General features: G+C 35.6%; 1 protein-coding gene across 18 annotated transcripts in view; it reads left to right on the top strand.

Moving 5' to 3' along the window:
* The window catches only part of LOC132914430 (polypyrimidine tract-binding protein 2), a 442,018-nt gene extending 420,311 nt beyond the window's left edge, over positions 1 to 21,707 (top strand). For all 18 annotated transcript variants that reach the window (XM_060973551.1, XM_060973544.1, XM_060973559.1 and 15 more), the window contains one exon: positions 575 to 21,707. In XM_060973551.1, coding sequence (XP_060829534.1) covers positions 575 to 643 — 69 coding nt within the window. In that variant the 3' untranslated portion in view covers positions 644 to 21,707. The remainder of the gene's footprint in view (positions 1 to 574) is intronic.
* The last annotated feature ends 2,369 nt before the right edge of the window (positions 21,708 to 24,076 follow it).

Below are 24,076 nucleotides of genomic sequence, written 5' to 3'. Positions count from 1 at the left end.
GTCACTGGTGCCTGATGTTCGCCTCTGATGCAATTGCGCGAAATTATACATAACAAATCTATGTTAAGTTTGTGTGAAATTACTATGTTTTAAAACTCGTTATAAAATAATAATTGTTCGTCATTTTCCACGTGTTTCATTCGTGTCTCTTCATCGAAGTCAACCAGTTGTTTATTGTTAAATATGACGTCACTAGTACCTTCAGCTGATAATATTATTACGTTGAATATTAAGAATATTATCACCTGAAGCTGTTCGATATTACCTTTACGAGTCTCTTCAAATGGTCTACTTAACGCGTTAAATGGTAAATGAACCATTTTCGTTTTAACTCTTCGTTCAAATCGTGTGGACCGTGAGCAGTATTATAATTGCATAATACATGACAATTATACATCGACTGATTATATTCTGAAGCATTTGATGATCGATTTTTCTTTTACACAAACTACACGGTCTAAATGAAAAGTCCACCGTGGACCACCGATGGACCACGCGGTATTAAACGTGTTAACCTGTTTTATTTAAAAATCATGCTAATCCAAACTGTTCCGTTTGCTTCTTTTTTTTTCAGAAAATGCACAACTACCAGCTGAGCGAATCCAACCACCTGAGAGTGTCATTTTCCAAGAGCAACATCTAACAAGAGTCACAAATATGCAACCGGCAGTGGTACCAGCCCTACGCCCTAGTCCCCTTTTGGATACCCGGCTCAGTGTACGACTGATGATGATAACAAGCGATGATAATGATGATCCTCGCTGAGTGTGCGGTCAGTCGCTGGTCCCATTACCGCGACGCCATTGGCTGGCCAACCTCTGGATCTTACCTGGGAAACGAAGGAATGAAGCTTCCTCTGCGAAGCGGACATACAAAACGCGCACGACCTAACCATCGTGTGCAGTGCATTTCTATTTTTCTTGACAGACCGTCTTTAAGACCATTTTCGAACAGCGTACAGACAGATACGATTTGTTATCTCCATACATGCATACACATACACAGACACAGACACACACACACACACACACACACACACGGATTAAAAAAAAAATATAGAACAAAAAACTAAGTACACGAAGATAAAAAAGGATTAGGGCTGCGAAACAGCGAAAGGGAGGGTTGTGTTTGAAAGAGAAAATATTAAGAAAGTAATCATACACCTCTGGCTTTCACGAGGCCAGAGAGAAGGAGAAAGCCAGGATCGATCTTATATTGAGAGAAAAAGAGAGAGGAGAGACACAGGAAGCGTGTGTTTCGCGTGATAGGTGTATGTTATTCACGAAGGGAGGAGGGAGAGACTAGGTTTTTAACGAAAAAGAAAAAAAGGAAACGGAGGGGCTCGGTGAGAAGTAAGAGAAAGGGCCGATTGGGGTTCTTGTACAGAGTTAAGAACAATTTTTCGAGCATTAAGGTATATTCTATATACACATAAATCTATATATATATGATATATTTTACAAGGGTGACGCGCTCTGGCGGCGAGCCTCGCGCGTTATATGACCCGCGAATAACCACACGCATGCACGCAGGATCCGCGTGTGTGTGTGCTGACAGAAGAGAAAAAATTACGTTCAATATATATAGATATATATATATAAATATTATATCACATCTACCTTTTAACCGTCGCGAGAATCTGTCTCGAACGCGCTGAAACAAAATAACTAAAAAGCTTCGTCGATGAAGGATCCGATCGAATGAAAATTGAAAAACTAAAAAAAAAAAAAGAAAAAAAATAAAGGAAATGGAGTACGATCGAAGCGAGAACGAGGGAGATCGACTTTGAAAGTAGCGCGCGTACCAAGCCAGATTAGTCGTTTAAGGCTAATTGTCACGGGACCCTTTGCAGCTTTCGCGAGGTGCTACACTCGCGCCCTCTGCCCCGGGGCCGATCCAAACACGCGAGCCGATTATTGTCGGATCGATTTAGGGACAGGGGACGATTATTTCTCGATGTCTCCTCCGCCACGTGTCGCCGTCCTCGTGGTCCAGACACGACACACCATCCCCCTTTTGTTTTGTTCTGACTTTTCTAAAAAAATAGAAAGAAAATCCCTTTCAGTATTCAAAGTATCCAGAGAGAGCTGGATTCGGGCGTGTACACGTAGATGTACGATACGGCTGGCTCGCGACGCGACTGCCCACACGTGGCGGAGCGGCGCACTGTCGTTGCAGGTGGTATTTTTATAATTTGTATGTTCAACACACGATATATATTATATATAATAAGTATTAATCACACGCATAAACACATAAAGACACACAAACATACGCATACATACACGTACACTAACAATACACATATAGGTAACACAGAAAAACGCAGAGACATTCAGATGCAGGTTTTCTTAGCTGATAGGTGCTTAGGATTGCGTAGATTCTTAATCGTATAAGTAAGGCTGAGGAGGAGACAAAACGCGCCGTCGTTAAGTATCATTGACGAGGGTGAATAAAGGACCGTTGAACATATCGCTAATTAGAGAGGCACGCGCATGTGTTTCGCGAGCTGGTATATTTTCGCTGGTTCGGGATTGCTCCGGCAGAGAGCGGTTCCATCGCGCGACGAATCGCGATTCTTTGACTCCGTTTAAGGGATAAAAATATATAAAGAAAAAGAACAAAAAAAAAAAAAGAAAACAGATCACAGAGTGATAAGTAGAGCGAGCTCGTCGCGTGGTTCAGGCTCGTGTTTAGGTCCGGTCGACGATTAGTTCCTGATCACCGAGCATTCCTTTTTTTTTCTTGAAGAAACGCGCCCGCAGGCGACGTAGAACGAACCGATCTGACCAGAGAGCACTCAGAGAGAGGGGCATCTTTTTTCGTAGGGCTGGTCTGTTGTGTTGTTAAGATGCGCTAGTGTCGTGTAAGATAATAAGATTATAAGAGAAACACTTCTACACACACACACACACACACACACACGAACATACACATGAACAGACAGAAACATAGAAACGCTATAATGGTACACACCTAAGTAGCCTATAGTCCGCAGAGCGTAACAAATTAATATCGTAGAGGTATCACGAGGAGGGAGGCTCGAAAGGGGAGAGAGAACGATGAGTCCTGACGATGAAATTTGCCACGACTTATATACACAAGTTATACACAGATATACACAACACAAAAGAGAAGATCAGAGAGTGGCGCGCGATATTAGCGAGATCGAATCCTCGTGTCAAGAAGCGAAGATTATCAGTAGTGTCGTAGAGTCGTGATAAAAAGTTGGGCCAGGACGAGGAAAATGGTTGCGACGCCACTGGCTGTTTGAAAACGGACAGCGCCATCTTGGCTTTGATCCAGGGGCGTCGCAACTCGTTCCCGGGCCCCGTCGATTTTTGTCTAACCGACGTTCTGTTGGAGTCAATTAAATCTTATTAATATACATATATCAACCGTAGAAAGGTAGCGAGAGAGAGAGAGAGAGATTGTGTGTGTATGTGCTTGCGTGTGCGTGTGTGTGTGTGTGTGTGTAAGAAAAGAGATGAACGTGACGTTACTGGCTGACGAGAGCGAGTGAGAGAGCCTGTTCCGCGAGTGTGACTGATCCAAAAAGCGGCTGGAGTGAGTGTGGCGGACGAAGCATAATGAAAAAACGAGAAAACTACAAAAAAATATATATTACAAAGCGAGTGCCGGCCCGGGCAGTGTTGTTTGTGCCAAAGTAGGCTAGCTGTTGACTCTAGGGGATGGGTCTCTCGACGAGCCAGCTGATGTTCCTCACGATCGAACGTCGATCCTACGCCTTTGAAGAGAATCTCTAGCGAATTGATAGTGAACTTTCTTGAAAGATGTGACGATTGTGATTGGAAGGCGTTGGATGAGGTTCGTGGAGAGGGAAGAATTCGACCAATCATGTTAGAGACGTAGCGAGTAGCCGGCATGAGCGAAGGGGCCAGTCTTTGCATCTATTATGATCTGTCTTTCGAATCTCTGATGTATTTACATTGTTTAATCCGATGACTGCATTTATAGATCCTATCCTGGACGCGTCTGAACTCGTTTCGTGTCGATGACACACTGGCTGTACACGAATACATGCTAGAGTTTAGATTTCTGTGAGAGTTTGGTTGGCGTATCTTCTTCTTTTCTTTTTTCTGGTTCTTGGCTTCCTCGGAACGGGCTTGGTTCTGGTATTTGACTCGATGCTGACGTTCAGGAGGATGTTTGTTAATTGTTTTAAGCGGCTTCCTGTATTTAGGTCGATTTCACGGATCTTCTGGTTCCACCAAACCAATTTTTGAAATGCTTGGTAAGATATGGAAACTATCGATGATATAGTTTGGACAGTATCTGAAATTTTTATTTGGGTTGGTTTAAGTAATTTTAAATATATTAACATATTTTTGAAACACATGGTAGGGTACGGAAACTATTGTGGAGGGGACTAAAATTAAGGAATTCTATATTTTCTTTCTTTAGAATTAAATAAATCGTACATAATAATAATTGGATTAATTAATTATCTATTTAATACATTAAATATAGTCTTCTTATGTTTTAGTGTAGATTATTGGTTCGGAATTTTTACTATAAACTACTGGGAACTACAAAAAAATGTTTTCTTTGTGGTATGAAGTAGTATTAAACTTTTAATAACGAAACTTCAATTTTTTTTAACATAAGAGAAAATTGAACCACATTCAGTATAGCATACGAAAAGAATTTTGTAAATATTTTTAATTTATTGACAGAATATTTTGGAAAAGTAAATCATTCCAATTACTACTATTCATTCACAAATGTAAATTCGATATTTCGAATGAAATATTTTATTATTTAAAGTTACAGAGAAATAATCCACATTAATTCTCTACAATACACCGATCTTTTATTTCAATAAAATCAAATTTTCGGTTAACAAAATTTTTCATCTATGTTCTTCCTTGACAATCTGCAATATCTGAGCGTCAGCTTCGCTCTTGAGTTGCCTCGCAGTTTTAGCATGTGTTCATCGTTTCATTCAAGTATTAAAAATCTATAAACAAAGAAAAACAGGCTCTTTCAATCGATTCGCGGCTGGTCCAGTCGCAAGCGCACAAAACTGTCGGTCCTCCGGATGTTCCCGCGCGAAATGATCGATCGAGGGCCTGGCGCACAATAGTATTCCCGGCACAATGTCTGCAAGCGTACCTGAAAAGCCTGTGTAAACGAATCGCTACAGCGACGGAGCAATTTTCCAAAAAAAAAGCAAATAAAAACACGCTCCGTCGCAGGCGTTGCATTCTCCGTTCATTTTACTAGCGTTCTCGAGGAATTTCTGAACACATTCCCGTTCAAACACGCTCACACACGTACACATTTACAGAAACCTATGCATTCATACATGTTGGTCCACGCAGAACGAGTTCGAATCACTTTTTCTCGGACGTTTGCTGTTTTCTTCCTTCGTTTAAAGGATTTCGATCCCGTTTGACAATGTTTGAAGCACGTCCTGACGACGTTCGAGCTCCTTCGGCGTGTAACCCAAACATGTTGCTCCTCCATCACCGTTAAAACTCGTTCACTGATTCTTTCGGACGTTGAAGGCACGCAATGACAATGATTTCCTCGTTTTTTTTTTTTTTTTTTTTCCTGGTTTCTCCGGAATCAGAGGGGAAGAAAGCTCGATTTCGGTTTTAGAGGACAGTATTAAAAGTTTTAAGAGATTGTTATGAATTCTGTGGATGTCTACAGGGTGTTCGTATCGTATAGCACAACGTCGTGTATCTCTTTTCCTCAATTTCGTCTTTCGTCTTTTTAATAGCCTGCAAAATTGACTGAAAATTTTATTTTAAAATATATTTCATTTTTTTTTCAAAAGTTTTTAGAATTATAATAGTGTAAGCAATGGTAGTAAGAACGTATTTGTTCAATTTTGAATACTTCTGTGTTTGACATAGTTTGCGGGGGTTTGAAAGGGTTAATTGATTTCCTTGAGGAACAGACACACCCTGTAGAGGGTTCAGACATGGAGTATTATCCCTAGCTGGGTTGAGGGGGGCCGAGGTGAGGGTTGGGATAGCCAGCACTCGCTACATGGTGTCGCAAATATTCAGGCTCCGAAATTTCTTCAGACCAAGTTCAAACAAAATATTGTGGAGAATCGATAAGAAAGAAATTGACAAAGCTCGTTTGCGAAATTTCTACGTGAGTCGTTCAAATATATTATGTATACAGATTATTCGACGCGCGTTCGCCCGCGACTTCCTCATATAGACGACGTATTTTTATATGAATAGAAAATGAGAAACAGAGAGATAGAAACGAAAGAGACCAAATAAGACGAAGATCTCGATGAAGATCTCGATCGGGACGAAAGTTTAGATACGGTTGCGTAATGGTTGAAGAGATCCCGGCTAGCTGTACACCCTGCGCTCTCCTTCTACTGTTTTTAACCGTGGAATTTGATAAATTTCTTTCTCCGTGGAAAGATGCAAGTGTTTTTGTTCGTACTGCTACAAATTACAAATTTAATCATTCAGTGAGATTTGTTAAGTTAGCATACTGTTGTTAATATAATGTTTTATTACTGTGCTATTAATACATAACATTATGATATTAGTATACAGACAAATCGAATATTTTTATCCGATCATTATAGAATCGCACAGTTTGTATGAAATATTAATAAGTTGCAGTCGAATTGTAAATTTACAGAACATGTTTGAAGATTTGATAAAGTATCTACGTTACTCGTTTTACATAATAGTACAGCAGAAATAATACGAAATAAATAAAATCCAAGTATAACTAATAATGTAAATCTAAAATCTAACTGCTCGTTCAATTAATTTATTCCTATAATAAAATTTAAATGTTTCGTAGCCAACGTTTCGTGATTATTGAAAATGTTAGGCGTCATCCACGAGTCTAAACATAAACATTTTCAAACTTTAGAAAAAACGATGGTCAAACACCCAACGCCAAAGCCCCAATAGGTTAACAGCAATCAGGATGTAAAATGCCAAGTTAGTCATTAAGAAGGAGATCCAGGGTGCTCAAAATTTGAAGCGAAACTTCCAACGTTAAACACACAAACAAAAAACCCATTGAAAGGAAAAACCTGTTCGGACCAAGGAAATTCGGGGTCTGGTTCGAGCCACGCAGTAGACGAAGCTTAGCCTACAGAGGTTATTAGGAGTATAAATAATTAAAGAAGAGGCACGTATGTATACCCACACCGATCGCGAACACCCTCACACGAAACACGGACAAACCATCGCACGCATACACGCCCCGTGCATGCACGTTCAAACATCGTCAAACACGGTTTACAGCCTGAAATACGGATCAAAAACATTGAAACGGTACTCAAGTATTCTGAAACACGTTCAAACGGTACTCAAACCACACGTTCAAATACACATGGAAACCTATACAATACATATATATATATATTTGATATATCGCAATGTAACAAGTGTGTCCAAAAGTGCGCAGCAGCTGCATCCCAATAATCTATATTTTATTAATAACTGATAAGGAACTAGGATTATCGACGTTAACGGTTTAATGGATAAATTGAGCAGAGAAGAGTTAATCTATTACGAATCTGTCGTAACACACGCGGTACATATACATATATATAATATATATATATTAGAGACACGATGAGATCTGAGCACGACAAACCGAAAGAAAGAAGGAACGAAAGTAAATATGAAAAAGGGACAGAGCGAATGTAATCGAACGAATGAACGAATCCAGGGAATATCCGAAAGACGCGTATGAAGGAATTTACGTGTGTATCCTCGTTGAAAGTTCAGGATAGTTTGCTTGCCTAACGAGGGCCTTAGGCGTCGTTCACGATAGAACTAAAAGGGAACCAGGGCCAGCTGTTCGCTCGGATCTCCAACGAACAGACACAGATAGCGAAGGGACGCTTCTCACGATGTTCGAGCAAGCTTTTCTCCATATGCGATGGCTGTTACACGAATTCAATCAAAGAGGAACGCTATCAGCTAAAAAGAGACACACGTGGTCGACGATCGATTCAAAAGTATCTGAATTTTCTCGTACTCCTTAATTCTTTGTAAATTTTCAAATTCTTATAAAGTCGCTGACATATCAATGTTAAATCTATAATAAAAAATTCGCGCTTTTTCGTAGAAAAATAATGTTGTACTTTGGGATCGCTCCAAAGTTGTTGTCGTTTCTCTTTTTTGTTATTCATGGCATAGCGGCGCCTCGATGAGAAATCGATCAGGATGATAGACGTTCTGGTGTGCCTGTTGAGTGATTCTGCGATCTTTTTGTCCGCTTTTCTCTTCTACGGCCGCTGTAATAGACATTAGGAGGCTCCGAGACGAGACGACGCGAAATGTCGCTTCTCTCATACGGGCCTCGATTAAGCCGGACTTCTATCGGTCGTTAGCTGGTCGTTATAGTCGTTGTGACGTCGATATGATTGCCAAAAAAGCGATATATATATAAAAAAACAGAAAACGAAAAAAAAAAAGAAAATTGCGAAAGGAGAGCTGGGAAGAGAAAGCTGGAAAACTAAGCCTAATTAATTAACACGAAAGAGTTTCTCGACGACCCCATCGAATCGAATTTCGAACAGCAACAAACAGAAACAAAAGAGATGAAAGAATATATATATAGGGAAAAATAATATTGACGATCTTCTTTACCGACTAGGAGGGGAGCGTTCAGTCGCGAGACAGAACATTAGGATTATCTAAGGGTAGTTGTTAAGTGGACGAAAACACAGAAATAATAAAAAAAAAATGATTTAAAAAGAAACAAAAACTCGTGAGACACGTATAATGATGAAAAAAACACAAGCAAACGCATACATGCATAAACATACACATACGTACACAGTGTACACACGATGTAGCGTGTTAGACTCGTGTAGTAGCCCCCCACCCCTTCCCCCTTTCTAATTAAGCCTCCAGATCTTAACGAGTACTATAATGTATAGTTGAACTCGACAATCACTCGACTCTCTGTATCGATAATTCTCGAGGGGAGGAAACAAATATTTAAAACAAAAAAAAAAAAAAAAGAAAATGGAAAAAAAATGAAGGAAAGAAGAAAAAGAATGGAAAGGAAATACATGGACGATTATAAGGGAATTTCTGAAACGGTAAAAGCTGCTACTGTTTTTCAGCAACTGTTGTTTCTAGTATCCGCTGGATTTCTTCCAGTATTCTCTTCTACTTCTTTTTCCTCAAGCACTCTTCTAGCCTTTCTATTACGACCGTGGGAGTTCTCTTTCGTCGCGCCACTTTTTTGCGTTTTCTTTTGGTTGGTTGCATGTTCAGTTTCTTCCTTTGTATTGGTGTTGTTAGAAATTCTTCTGATCTTTTTGAAATCGTTAACTGAGAATCGAAATGGAAAATGCGAATATGTTATAGATAGAAACGATGGAGGATCGATAATTTTATTAGAACTTAGGTTGGTAAGGAAAGATTTCTTTCAGATGAGCTGGAAAAATGAAACAGGAAATGTCTCATTTCGGGTCAACGGAAAAATTATTCGAAACCGGATTCTAGGACAGAAGAGCTCCTAACTTCTTCTCCGATATTAAAATCAACCAGAAAAGGAAGTTAAGATTGCGCAAAAATTTGTTTTCGAAAGACTGCTAGAAAGCTAACAAAAGTACACGAGAGAGACGATCAAGGGAATCGGAATCGTGGGCCAGGAATTGCGTTGCAAGTCACAATCAGCTCGCAAGACAAATCAATTTTTGCTTTTTTGTACACGGGAATATACACATAGTAAGATGTCGCGGTGGATTATTCGTGATTTGTCCGAGCGGGTGTTTTAAAGGTTAAGCTGTTTCGTAGTAAGTTTTCTCATTAGGGAGAATTGGATCAGGAGATTTAGCGATCGATACCCAGTCCAGGGACGAAGGCAGAGGCAGCCAAGAAAACTCGTTTTCTCGTCGATCGATCGTCGTCGAATCCTATCCGTGAAACTGTAATCAAGAGAAACTAGTAAGATGGGTCTTTTAGTTGTGTTTTTATTCATGAAACGAACTTCTAAATGTGTCATGTGTGACTTGCATGATAGAGGTAGATTTTTTATGGATCGTGATATCTATTTTTTTAGACATCTGTTTCGGAAGTAGCACAGCGGATTGTAGAAAGTTTGTTTGATCGAGATTCGAAGGATTGACAATTTTGCGAGTGGAATTGGAAATGTGGATCCTTTTACGCTACTTTGTCAAGCAAATACAAATTTTAAATAATTATTCCAAGTAAGAAAATTAAATTAGGTTACGAGTTTTTCTGATTACACTTAGTGTTCTGGACAAATATTGTGTTCTGATATTTAAGATGTTGATTTTGTTGTTGATTTTAATGATGTTGTATAGGCACTTTAAATATTGATAACTGGTATTGATATTCGATATCTAGTACTGTCTGGTATTTTCTCTATATGGACATTTCGACAAAAATGTTTAAGTATCTTGAAATTCCACAATGCTCTTTCCGCCTCAAATTGCAAATTCCGAAGCTCACAAACCCTGGGAAGAAGATTCCGAGGAAGAAGGTTAAACAATTGACGACAATCATTTTCTATTCGAGACTTAGACTGTCGAGACTTAGAAACTTCCAAAAATTCAACACAATAAAAATTAAGATATCTAGAAATTCTAAGAAAATACCAAAAATGAAAATCTCAAAAAAAAATCGAATTAACAAAAGTAGAATTAAATAAATCACGTAAAATGGTTGAATTTTTAACAAATGTTTCTCGACGACGATCGACGATCTGCGCGAAGCATTTATCAGAATTGCGTTCGCACGTTCGCGTTCACGTTCACGTTTCTTCGTATTTGAACACACGATACACGTACATAGGCACACACGCACACACATACACAAACACACGTACACACAGAGGCCAATCAGAGACGCACACAACCATACGAATCGAGTTGACTCCGAAAAGAAAACCGATAGTAAGTATGGGACACGTTTACGATCGCTCTTCCACGTGTCTTCTTTCGCCACGACACGATTTATTATTATACACTATTTACTATTTACGGATTTTTATACCTCGATTACCGAACGGAGCCATCCCCGCACACACACAAGCACATTTACGCCCCGTACAAAAGTATTCTCGAAAAATATTCGCGATTCACGCAACCCGAAAGTTGCGGACGAATTTTTCTTTTGAATGAAACTACGTATTTCTCCCTCGAGACTCGTCGAATATTTTCTACATAAATGAATAAAACGAAAAATAAATTGAAAAATAAAGTGGAAAAATTGTACGCGGAAATATTCAAGAGTAGAAAATGGAAGTTCGTCACAGAGGGGGACGAACGAAAATACGACTATCGTTCTTCGACGGAAAAGTTTTTTTAAAAAATAGGAAATGGTCACTCGAGTGAAAATTAATAAGGTCGCTTCCGGGTCACGTGTTTCGCGATTCCCTACAACTTGTCCGAAGAAGCATGTTGTAGATTCGTTGATTTCCGGTATTACTGATGCGTTGCGTTCACGTCGCCTCTGAACATATACATTATAGATATATATATATATCAATTTTATTATATATATATATATCAATTTTATTTTATATATATATACATACATATACATATACATATACATATATATATATGTGTGTATATATATATATACATATTAATTTTCTTTCTTTCTTATTCATCCGATGTTCAACCTTCTTTTGTTTCTTTTTTAAGATTAATTAACCTATTTAGCCTATTTTTTTAATCGTCTAAACGAATACGAACAGAGACAACACACGCATACGACAGTTTCGTCGTCGCTATTAATTAATTAACTATCTCTCTTTAATCGCTAGGCGTTCGTTTTTTATTAAGATTGCTATTATTATTACCTATTCACTATTATTATAATTAATCCTAGCGCTAATTGCCCATTTAATTACTCCTTAACATTGTCATTGATATTCTCTAGTTCGTACCCTCTACTACTATTTACTATATCACTACTATACTACTATTAGCTACCATACTATTTTTTGTTTTCTCTTTTTTTTTACTTGATTATTTTTAATTCTATAACTCTTAGGCTGTATCGACTATTGCGACGCACGAGCTTAGTTTTTTAAACGAGCGAACGAAAAATGCTAGAATTTATGTAAAACTTAGTTGCAAGCGAATTAGAAAAGAGAAAGGAAATAAAGAGTTCATTAAGGAACACACGTGATACACGTATACATATACACGTACGAACACTTACGAAATCTGTATACACACGGACACGCAAGAAACGATTTTTTTTTCTTGTAAGATCGAGCGTTTTTTCGATTGGTTCAGTTTTTCGTAAACAAAACAGAAAGAAATGATATAAAAGCGAAGTTAAGAAGGAAGGGAAAAGGTCTTCGATTTTTTAGTTGTCAGGCTCGCCAATCACACACTTCATCTTTCCTGTTTTTCTTAACTCTTTTCGGCGCTACGATTCCCCCCTCCCCCTCATACCATCTTCTTATTATTTTCTCTGTGTGATCTCTTACCCCCTCTCACCCTTTCGAATTATTTCTCTTCTTCAACTTCTTCTTCTCTTCTTCTATTTCTTCTTCTTCTTCTTCTCGTCCTCCTCCTCCTCCTCCTCGTTCTCCTTCTTCTTCTACTTCTGATTTATTTGTTCGTTGTTTCTTACTGTCTGGCTTGTAACTTTTCTAGTAGTCACACTATACTCTCTTTTTCTGACTTTCTCATTTTTCTGTGTCCTCCTCTCTCTCTCACTATCTTAATACGTGTATCGTATACCTTTATACTGTACTTCTTACTCTTATCATTATTACTCTTACTATATCGTCTATACTATTACTATTACTATTACTATTACTATTACTATTACTATTACTATTACTATACTGTACTACTACTCTGGTACTACTATTACTGGTACTGGTACTGCTACTGCTATATCTATCATCCACAGCTATTACTATTACTAACACTATAACTACTACTACTACTGTCGCTATTGCTGTTACTACTATTAACTGTCGTCTGTGACTATTACTATTACTACACCTATCGTTACTAATACTGTATCTATCTATTACTACCACTGTATCTATCGTTCGCGACTATTACTGTCACTGCGTCTATCACCTATAACTATTACTAACACTACATCTATTATATCTATCGCTGTCGCTACTACTACCGCTGCAATTATCTATGACTATTACTATTACTATTACTAACAATATCATTGCTGTATCTATCTATCGTCTATAACTATTACTAACACTTTATAGTTTACTATACTATCACTATTGCTGCTACTACTATTACTCCTATATCTATAACTATCGCGTCGAATACTACTGCGTACTACCGTTGCATCTATCGTCTATGACTATTACTATTATTACTACTACTACTACTTTAACTATACTGCTACATCAATCTACTACTACTACTACTACTACTGCTACTACTACTACTACTACTACTATTACTACTACTACTACTACTACTACTACTACTATTATTACGACTGTATTTATCGTTTCGACTATTACTATTACTATCACTATTACTATAACTATCACTACAACTATTATTACTACTATACTATTTATCTTGCTATCCACTTATCTATCCATCTACTATTACTACTAGTAGCGCTCTATTATCATCGCCTATGGTTACCACCCCTAAATTTCCGTCGACGAAAATTTCAATACTTCGAGGACTAAAAAGAAATTTGCAAACCAATGGCCCCGAAGTATTTTGTTATTAATTTTTAACGATTGAAACTTAATTAAATTAAAATTAAGTTTCGGTCGATACTGATTAAAGAAGAAGCAAAACGAAACTTCCACCACTTCGAGAATGAGAATTTCACAAGATTTTTTGACGAATTATTGGCAACCTCGACATCAACACTGTCGATGTTCTTTAAAACGAATTTTCAGTAATTTCAGAATTAAAATTTCAGTCGATACCAATTAAGAAGCCGTTTCAAGGACGCAGGTCCCATAAAAATATCAAAAATTTGAAGACCATTGTCCTCGAAGTGCGCAAAAATAATTTCCACGCAAAATATAATGCAATTCTTTCACCCTTTGCAACCCCTAAATTCAGTTCCACTCCGCAGCGGCCTCAATCTGGTATTCCTCCGAAGAATACTTCTCTGTAAACCCCTGGGAACTTTTGTATCGAAATATAAAAAGCGATTAATCGAATGGAGGGGCACAAAGGGTGTGAATAGTCGACGAGAAGAAGGCAAAGGGGTGGTTCTTTCACGACCACTTCGGTGTTCCATTGTTTGTTCGTTTTGCTTTTCCTTGTTACTATACTCGCGATGATCGATTGTAATTTCAAGAAAAATCACAACTTTCATTTTTTCTCCTTTCTCGCTATCCCTATCGATATAATATAAATATTAAACAAAATTTTAATTTTTATATTATACGAATTGTAATTTCGTTCTTTTGATTCTCCACACCGTTCTCGTTTGTAACACGCGAGTTTCAGTTCTTTTTTCTCTAATCTTCATCCCCCATCCCACCATCCAATCACGGTTTTCTCGTCTTGGAAAAAGAAAAAGAAAAAAGATAAAGAAAAAGAAAACGAAATGAAACGAGCAATCGAGTGAGTCGAATTTAAGGGAAGGAAAGTTTATAATGAAAAGGGATAGAGGTTTAAACGCGATAAAGATAAAGCAAGCACAGATGAGGGAATATGATTGCTAGCGAGCGGGTAATTTACATATACAAAATATAGCCGATTTGTCAAGAGAAAAAAAAAGCAACAATGAATGGAAAAGATAAATAAACCTGTCCGTTTTTTGTGTTCTTTCTGTGTATCCAGCTACTACCTACCCCTTCTCCTTTGTTTCTATTTAAAACTATATTTTAATCTTTAAGTCGAGGCGTAAGAAGCTTCTACGAAATGGTTCTCAGATTTTTCTTTTCAAAATTTAGAAATATAAAAGATATTTCAATAGAAAGGTCATATCACAAACGAGGGGTTGCCTTTCTTATAACGTTATTTCCAAAATTTTGTATCGATAATTGATAGAATTATTGGAGATTTAAAAATTGGCAATCGTTAAAAATTAATGAACGTTATCGACAATTTGAAGGAAATATCATTTACTGAAGTGTGATAATAAAAATTCTTGTCGATACAGAGACCATTTTTTGAGAAACTTCTTACGCGTTCGATCACTTTTCACTTCACTAATTATCCACGCTAATTCTATTTCACTTTTTTTTTTTTTTTTTAGATCGAACATCACAAATGATCGATAATCAATTATCGATCGTTCGTGACATTCCAATGGAATGAAAGGAAAAGATGGCACCGAGACGACGTGTCAGCATTTTTTCTTCGAATTTCAATATTTTATTTTGCCTGTTATTCGATGTTTCTTTCTAACAAAGTAGTCTTTCTTCTAAAACCTTGACACGCTGTTCTGTCTCTGTCTTTTCTGTCTGCCTTTAAAATCAATGTTGGTTAAATTGTTTAAAAAATTCTATCGTTCGATGATTCGAATATTTACGATAATCTAGAAAATTTGAATGGTCCATTCGAAGCTAAAACATAATTCAGTTACGTAGCGAAGTGAGATATTTGTTATAAATGGTATAAACAAGTTCTTCGAATTCTAAATTATGTAATTATGTAAATTATGTAAGGTTCAAAAAGTAGCCTAAAGGATTCTACAAATTAACTTTCTTAAATTCCAGTTTTACATCCATGTCACGGAAAATTTATTTTTCAAAAGATGAAAATTCAATTTAATGCGTCCATATTCTTTTTCAGAAAACGAAAAAGAAGAAACATTTCTATTCCGTTGAAAAGTTTCAATTTAACAATCGCAGACCCATCCATCACGAGACATATTAAATTCCACCGAAATTCAATTAAGCAAATCCAAAATGCAGCGCAAACAAACGAAAAAAGAGAAAAAAAAATAATAACAATTCTGCGAGTTCTGCCTTCAAACAGACGAAACTCATGGTTTTCCAAATCCAATCAAACGTTGCTCGATTCCGTGTTCAATAGAATTTCTCTAAAATTCATCTCATAAAATCCTTTTTCTGAGAATCGAGCAGCACGAGGGCTACATTCGTTTTTTTCGAAAATATCAGTCGTAATTTGCTGGTGTTGAATTTTTACGAGACTCTGATGCTTTTTTTCTGAAATGGAGAATCAGAGGAAAAAGGAAACACAGATATAGTATACAAGAAATTTTCCACTTAATAGCACTTTATAATTTCAAGCTTCGCGATACGGTATTCTATATGTAGCTCTATCTATATACTATATATTTTATATACATATGTGGTAGTATGTACGCTGTAATTACTCGATGTATATACATCTACCATTTCCTTTTTCTATCTTCTGAAAGTTTTCATCTCCAGCATGAACTCTGTCACGAAAAGAAAAAGGAAGAGATTTGAATGAAGAGAGAAGGGAAACCACGTCATGGACCACTTCATCGTTTTATAGAAATATTCCTTTAGTATATCAAAATCAAATATTATAAGAAAAATTCAAGCCGAATATCAAATTTCATATTAATTTTAATTAATTAAATTCGTATAATTAATTTCATATTAGTATAATTTTTATATTAATTTAATATATCATCGTGAATATATCCTTTTTCTTTAAATATTTTTATAACGTTAATCTTATTGATTTTTTAAATATTACTGAAATACCATGTTTATTAGTTTTAAAAATTTTCAAACGTTTAATCATCGATATCGAAAGATTAGAGAAGTTGGAGAAATTGTGAAATCGAAGTTGCTATTACGATTCTTCGCTTTTCTTTTCACTTGTCTGAACGGTGTGTTGTTCGCGCCTTTTCTGTTTCCACTAACTTTTCTTCCAGCTCGAAAACCGATCATCGACCATTTTCACTACTCTACTGCCTATCGTCGTCTTCCTCCTCTTCGTCAACTCACGAACGGCCTACTATCGCTACTACTGTTGTCATTTTTCACAATTATTACAGCAAAAGGGAAGCTCGACCTTCGAAAAAGGAGAAAAAGAAATTGTTCGCCTTACTTTCTAGGAAAGTTGCACAATATAATTGCGTAATTTCCAAATTGGAAGATTCAGTTTTTTGAAGGAAGGTTCCATTTTGCAGAAATTCCCCTATTTTTACTTTGCTGCTACTCTCACTCGAAGCTTCGATCTTCTCAGCACGTGAACATTCACCGGGCCATTTTTATTGCCCGTGTCATTGCTGATTCCTTACTGCACTTTCCATCGTTCCGATAAAAAACGAATTATCAAAATTCATATTCACATTCGAAAGATTCAATTGAAACGTCGGAATTGAAAATTTCATCAATAATAAATATTGTTTCGGTAATCAAATATTATATATATATATTGTAATATGTGTTGTTCGGTGCGTAAAAGAAAGCACTATCGAGCTTCATTGACCAGCGTGTGCGAAACGAGACAAATTAGACTCTGCTCCTAACGACAAAATCTCCGGAATCGGGTTTATCGGGTAAAATAGAGCTTCTTGCTAATATGTTTGTCAATCGGGGGTGTTTGGTGAATATTATTGTTTTAGAGTTTGTAATATTGAATGCGAAGTATGGTAGTGTTTAGCGCGAGGTAGAACGGAACGGTAATTAGTTGAAGAGTATTGAAAAATTACGTGAACGATGGAAGGTTTGCCCGAATCGACGATGACTATAATTTCTCAATAAGAAATCTTTTGCATGATGCTGTCCTCCGTACACCATTATGCCAAATCTGTCAAACACATGTACAAACACGGACAAACAGGTTCAAATTGTATTTTACGAAATCCAATTCAAATCCATTCCAAGAAAGGAACATTAAGTATAACAAATTATTTGTCCACTATTAAAAATTTAATATTCGTGTTGTATTGACGATACAAGAATTTCAACAATGTGTTTGATTGGGGAATAAAAACAGAACAAATCGAAAAATCAAATTAAACTATAATTTCTGACAAAATTGGAACTTTTCATTTTTCTGAAATAATTTCGTAAAATATGGAAAAATGTCAGGATTCGAACAAGGCCTAAGAACATCAATTATAAAGTGTCTTTCTTACAATTCCTCGACACGATTCAATCGCAACATTATCCTGCATTAAAGCAAACTTAAAAGTAGATCAATTTATCGATATCACGAATTTTGTTAGAAACAATTCGACAGGAAAAGAAAAACGGGAAGGAAATCGTTGTGATTTTCCGTATCAAAAAATGGGGTCCTGATCGATTCATTTCTCTGATGAGCTTCGATCCGATCGAGGGAATAGTGCATTGGCAAATTTCGATCGATCGGTTGCAAACGCGACGTGAGCTATCATAAATCTTATCTGTGATAAGAGGAGCGTGCTGTCGAAAGAAATTTCCGAAATTTCGAGAGCGTTTGCAAAAGTGAAACTCGATTATAATAGAAAAGGTAAAAATGAAAATTCTAGTAAAATCGAGAAATATCGTTAAGAAAATATTAGTATCGTTAACGTTAATCGATAACTATGATAATAATGATAGTACTAATTATAGATAATGTTTAATATTCGACGATAATTCCTTGTAAAAGCGTATTGATAGTGCTACGATAATTAATTGTAAAGTATTCGTAGATATAGCGTGCGATAATTAATTAATCTCACTCAATGTTGTTGTATTAGTATCTCGGAAAATTTATTTCTCTTGAATTTTCTTATTTCTAAAGATACAAGTATTTTTCTTCGAATAATGTGTCTTTTTTTTTTATCTTAGATTACGTGTTATTCGATGAATATGATTGACGACGACTAAAAGGTATTATAGTTTTAGCGATAATTAATAATAATTTATTATTTCTTTATTAACTTGAAAATTATGATGATTTAGAATTAATTAACTGATTATCGCACTGTAGAATTTGCATTACCCCAATCTTACTGAAATTAGAAAAGTATAAACTTGAAGGATTCTGGTCGAAATTTGACAATGCATTGTTGGAGTATCGACAGTATAATACGTGGTTGTACAATTACGAAAAACAATTTGTTAATCGTGAAATTGGAATAATGTCGACGTTTTTCTCTCCGGATATTCCTCTTCTCTGTGTATGGTATTCTATCGATTTTCTTTCAAGTAACGATGTATAAACTCCTTTTAATAGAAACATGAAATTACTAAAATCGCAAGATTTTTGTGATATCTTCACCAACTAAAATTTTTAATCTAATTTCATTTAATCTAGATTTTGCGAAACTAAATTTGGAAATTAGTATTTCTCTCTAGAAACGATAATAATATTTTTTTATCGTAATATTTCTGAAAATCCATTTGACAAGATAAGTTTGAACGAGTTTGTGCATCGTTGCACCGAAAATCCCAAATACGCTTAACTTTCTCCATCTATAACTAATTATATATACGGTGAAAAATTCTTTAAAAAAAGATGTCCCATTTTTCTCGTAGAAATTTTTCGAAGACTCGAGTATACAGAGAATGAAGCAAGAAAAAAGAAAAAGTACACTTTTAAGAAATCTCGATAAAGACTCGTATCTTTCCGAGAAAATGAAGCTGCAGCGTGAATGATGGACGAAGAAAGAAAGAATGCGTCGTTCTATTTCTATAATATCGAAAATTCGTCTCTTCGAGACGTGCGTCTGAACACTATAATATAATATAGGGACGACAAAAAGTCAATTGTTCGTAATTCTATCGTTTAACGTTGGACAACTCGTCGCTGATGGTAATTAGTCTCGATCTTAAGATTATTCGATACTCGTAAACAGTATTGTATAGATATACGATTAACGACGCTACGAGAGTCAATGCTGAACGTTCTCCAAGAAAAACGATGTATCCCTTCGAAAAAATACATAATCGTACTTCGACGAGGAAAACTGTTTGATACTTGGAATTATTATTAAGTATATGGTACGTTATAGTATAATAATGTAATGTACCGATGTAGTATAATTGCCGTATTATTATTATAGTGTAATTACTACATGATATTATAATATGGCGGAATTACTAAATCTCAGATGAACAATTATTTGCTAATGTTATCAATTTACAAAATTCTAGCGTACCGTACTAATATCGTTAGAAATTTTACAATATCGACAATCAGTTGACAAACATTGTAATATAAGTGCATTTAAACGCATTTTCTATTTTCTATTTTCTATTTTCTATTTCTTACTTCTGAGTGATATTGACTTTTATTTCGATCACTCGAAAATCATCCTATTAAATTTACATATGGGTAATTATTGGCTATGTAACGTGATTTAAATAATAATTCCGAGGGTCAAAGACAAAGGAAGAAGGAAGCTGTCGTAAACTATACAATTTTTATTCCATATACTCGTGCACACACGGACACACGCGCATACACATACACGATACACAGCAACATATATTATACGAGGATAAAAGAAAAAAAGAAAAAAGATTATTAAGAAACGTTGTATAATGTTTTATCGCCGCTAAGGTAAATCGACGTAGTTTCGCGAATTATTAGCCTGTAATTAAAGATCGAAGAGGGGAGCCGTATAAATATTCGTCGAGCCATTTTTCGTCCTCGCCTGATTAATTAAAATATTAAAGATTGGATTATTCAAATCTTAAAAAAAAAAAAACAATTTCAGTAACATTGGCTGTCAACAACAATATCTTCGTAATTTTCGAATCTTTTTTTCCATCCCTTGAAGCACTGTGTGATTCCACGAAATTTTTCTAAAATAACTAAAGATTCATAGCCCAAGCGAAATCGATCGAATCATTGCAACTTCCGATCATCAAAAATAAAAAATAGGAAAAAATGAGAAAAAAAAGAAAGCTGTTATACGAATCGGACGAAAAATAGCTCAGTGTGAATTCTTTCGTTGACGTTTCAAGATAATACCGCCCACGTTACTAAAACAGAAAAGAGAGAGGTCGAAGGTTGTAGGAGGCAGAAAGCGATAGGGTTAACTCACAGTGAAAAGTTCGAATTCTAATAAAAAAAGAAAGAAGAAGAGAAGATGGGGAGAAGTTGTCGAAGCATCAATATATCAAACTGTCGAGTACGTTGTGAAATTAGTTGAAAAATCTAGAGCTGTGCGGCAATAGAGGGGAGGACATTGAGTAAAATACTCCTCGATCCAGCAGTATTTCTTTCATTCTCCAAATTCGTTCACTTTCCACCCTCTGCAAAATTGAAAAATGGAAAAATTGTGTGGATATTTGAGTTCTATGGAACGTCAACGAGTATTCGGTACATAATAAGAGAGAGAGAGATATAATTGATAAAACAAAGTTATTCGATATTAAAAATTAAAGTTCTCTGTAATAATAAAAAATAGAAATTTTTCTAAGAATAACATTTGTTGTTACGGTTTCTTCTAAATTTCACGTAGAATTTCCTACGTAGAATGATTTTTGTAAAGGAGATTTTGGAATTCGTTTGTATCCATCTATAAACAAAAACGTACGTAATTATTCATAGAGGAAAATTCTTGTTGTCTTCGTTAAGAAAATTGGTCCTTTTAAATATTCCTTAAGAAGAATATTTCATAAAACTATCGATATAAATAAAGATATACAAGCTTCTTGATCAATAATTTAACAAAGCTACCAAAACCCCATCAACTGAATACTACATATCAAGATTGAAATTATTTTTCCTGGCTTTGTTAAATTATTTATATCTTCTAATCGGAATAAGGGGGAAATAAAATTCCTTTGCTTAGCAAAAGGAGAAGTTCACGTTCCATAGAATTGAAAATGAAAAAGAGAAACAGTAGGTAGCGAGAGAGAAAGGGATGGAAAGTGAAGGGTTGAGAGAGGTGGTGTTTAAAAACATTGCTAATCAGATTTAATCGCGCGTGAACAACGCGCAGTTTTAGGACGAATATGTTATATATATAAATATGAATATTATAAAAAATATATATATATTAATATTTAGATTTATATTATATGTATAGGGGGATGTGTTGACGTATATTGCGATTGTGGCAACGGCGGGGTATGAAAAAAAAAAAAAAGAAACGAGTGACACAGGGGACATTTGCGTCATTTTATTACTATTATTAATAATTCATTACCATTACCGATTATTAGTGATTAAGCAAATATTTCCGTTGAATATATGAATTATTACAATTTTTAAACGAGATTATAGTATATGAATTATAGCAATGGGAAATTTAGCCCTCGTTATTACCGACGTCGACGTCTGATCTTACGCCTCTAATTATTGTCGGGTTAATCATCATTATATTTAATGGTTAATAGCGATTAAGATTTTGCATAGAGTCGAAGTTATTAGAAGAGGAGGAGATCTATCGATCGCGTTCGAACGGTGTTTTTTTTCAGTATTAATCAAAGTTAGTATTCAGGGGATAATAAAAGACGTTGAAAATAAAAGACACAAAAGTAATCACCAGCTCGGATGCGAGTACAATGAATGAAATTAAGATTGAATGAAATAAAAATGAAATTAGAATTGGCTAATTGGACAGAGATGTTGCGGAGGATCAATTGATTGAAAATTCCAACTATCGTGCACAACAAATTGAAAAGGGTTGTTCCGTACTTCTCGAATAATTCCAGCATCTTTTCATTCCAACATTCTTTACGGTGGCCGTTAAAGGCTTTATTTCTTAATTAAATTCTCATCGTATTCCCGTTATTTCGTATCCCACTTCTCTTCGAGATAATTGCTAAACAATTTACAGCCAACAAGAAGCTGCAAAGTAGACTGTATACATTATACGATAATTAAGTGAACAAAAATATTTATAGTCGTCTAAGAAAGAATTATACTTTTTCCTTCTTTTCATAGATTAATCAGATAATTTTCATTTTTATTCACCATTTCCAACTGATATATGTACATACATAGGTTTTCTTTATCGTAAGTTTTTCGCGAGACGAAGACAAAGTATAATGATGATGTATCGTTAATTAACGAAGGCCTTTACTAAGTTAGATTAAGTTTCTTCATAATGACGAACGAAGGGATGATAATAATGATTTAAATTGTATTTCAACGATTCAGCTGTTTTTTATAAGCGTGATACATATTTTCTATGGGGAAACCGACGATGGCGGATGACGAAGAGGACGATGGAGAATGTTAGAGTTAATTTTCGATCGATATTAATTATTGACATGAATTATATATGCATCGTGTATTCCTACGTTTCATTGTCCTATGGCAGCCGGCATTATTTTGTAAAGAAGAATAAAAATAAATTGACAAATGTACAAGTACCGCTCGACTAATTCTTTTCCTGCATACCACGAATAAAAATATAAATATATCTCGTGAATGACTTAATGACTTAATGTCTGTTCGATACAAGGAGTAAATTCTGAAAATTTGTGGAATTTAAATAAAAAGACGCGAGCGATTGTTTCTCTATTTCAAATGCTTTATTAATACTTCAAACGTGAAAATATCAATCAAAATATAGAAAAAATAAAATCTCGTATTACGACACGTATAATTATGTGCTGTAAACAACATAATGAAGAGTGGGAATAGCAGAATATTTGATAAGAGTAGGTTGATAATTTGAACTCAGAGGTAGAATGTTAAGAGGTGCGATTACGTCTTTGGGTAGATCAGTTGGTTTATCTTGGTTTTCTGATTCCGCTTGATCCTTCGTTGATGCAGGCAATTCTTTCGTGTTAATCTGTTCGCTATTTTGAACAGACTGTTCGTTAGTCTTCGTGCTCGCAGAAGAACCTGTGACAAATGGAAAAATCTTCGATCACTTAATTTCCAAATTCTTTTCAAACGCGTAAATCTTTATTATGTAAATATACTAAGAAGCTGCTTTTAATTGGAATTTACTTCGATATGCGTCTTCTTTGACGACAAAAGGAAAATTGTGGATTGAGAAATATGTAGAAGTGTAATTAAAGGCCGATGACAGAGTGATCTTGAAAGATCATTGGCACCGGAAACAGAATGACCTTCGCGAGGAATGAAATATCTGCTCGGTATATTCCTACGCCTCAATCTGATTTCGAGACTCTTTGATCGGGAAAAAAAGTAATTGGTTCGCTCTTACTTTTCGTTTCTGGTGCCTATAAACGTGCGATCTTAACGAGAATCGCAATTTATCGATTGAGTTATAAAGAAATGGATTAAGTTATTTGC

Source organism: Bombus pascuorum, chromosome 15, assembly GCF_905332965.1.
Source record: "Bombus pascuorum chromosome 15, iyBomPasc1.1, whole genome shotgun sequence".
NCBI classification, from domain to species: domain Eukaryota; kingdom Metazoa; phylum Arthropoda; class Insecta; order Hymenoptera; family Apidae; genus Bombus; species Bombus pascuorum.
The sequence above is the reverse complement of the archived record's forward strand: the minus strand, read 5'-3'. Positions and strand labels throughout refer to the sequence as shown.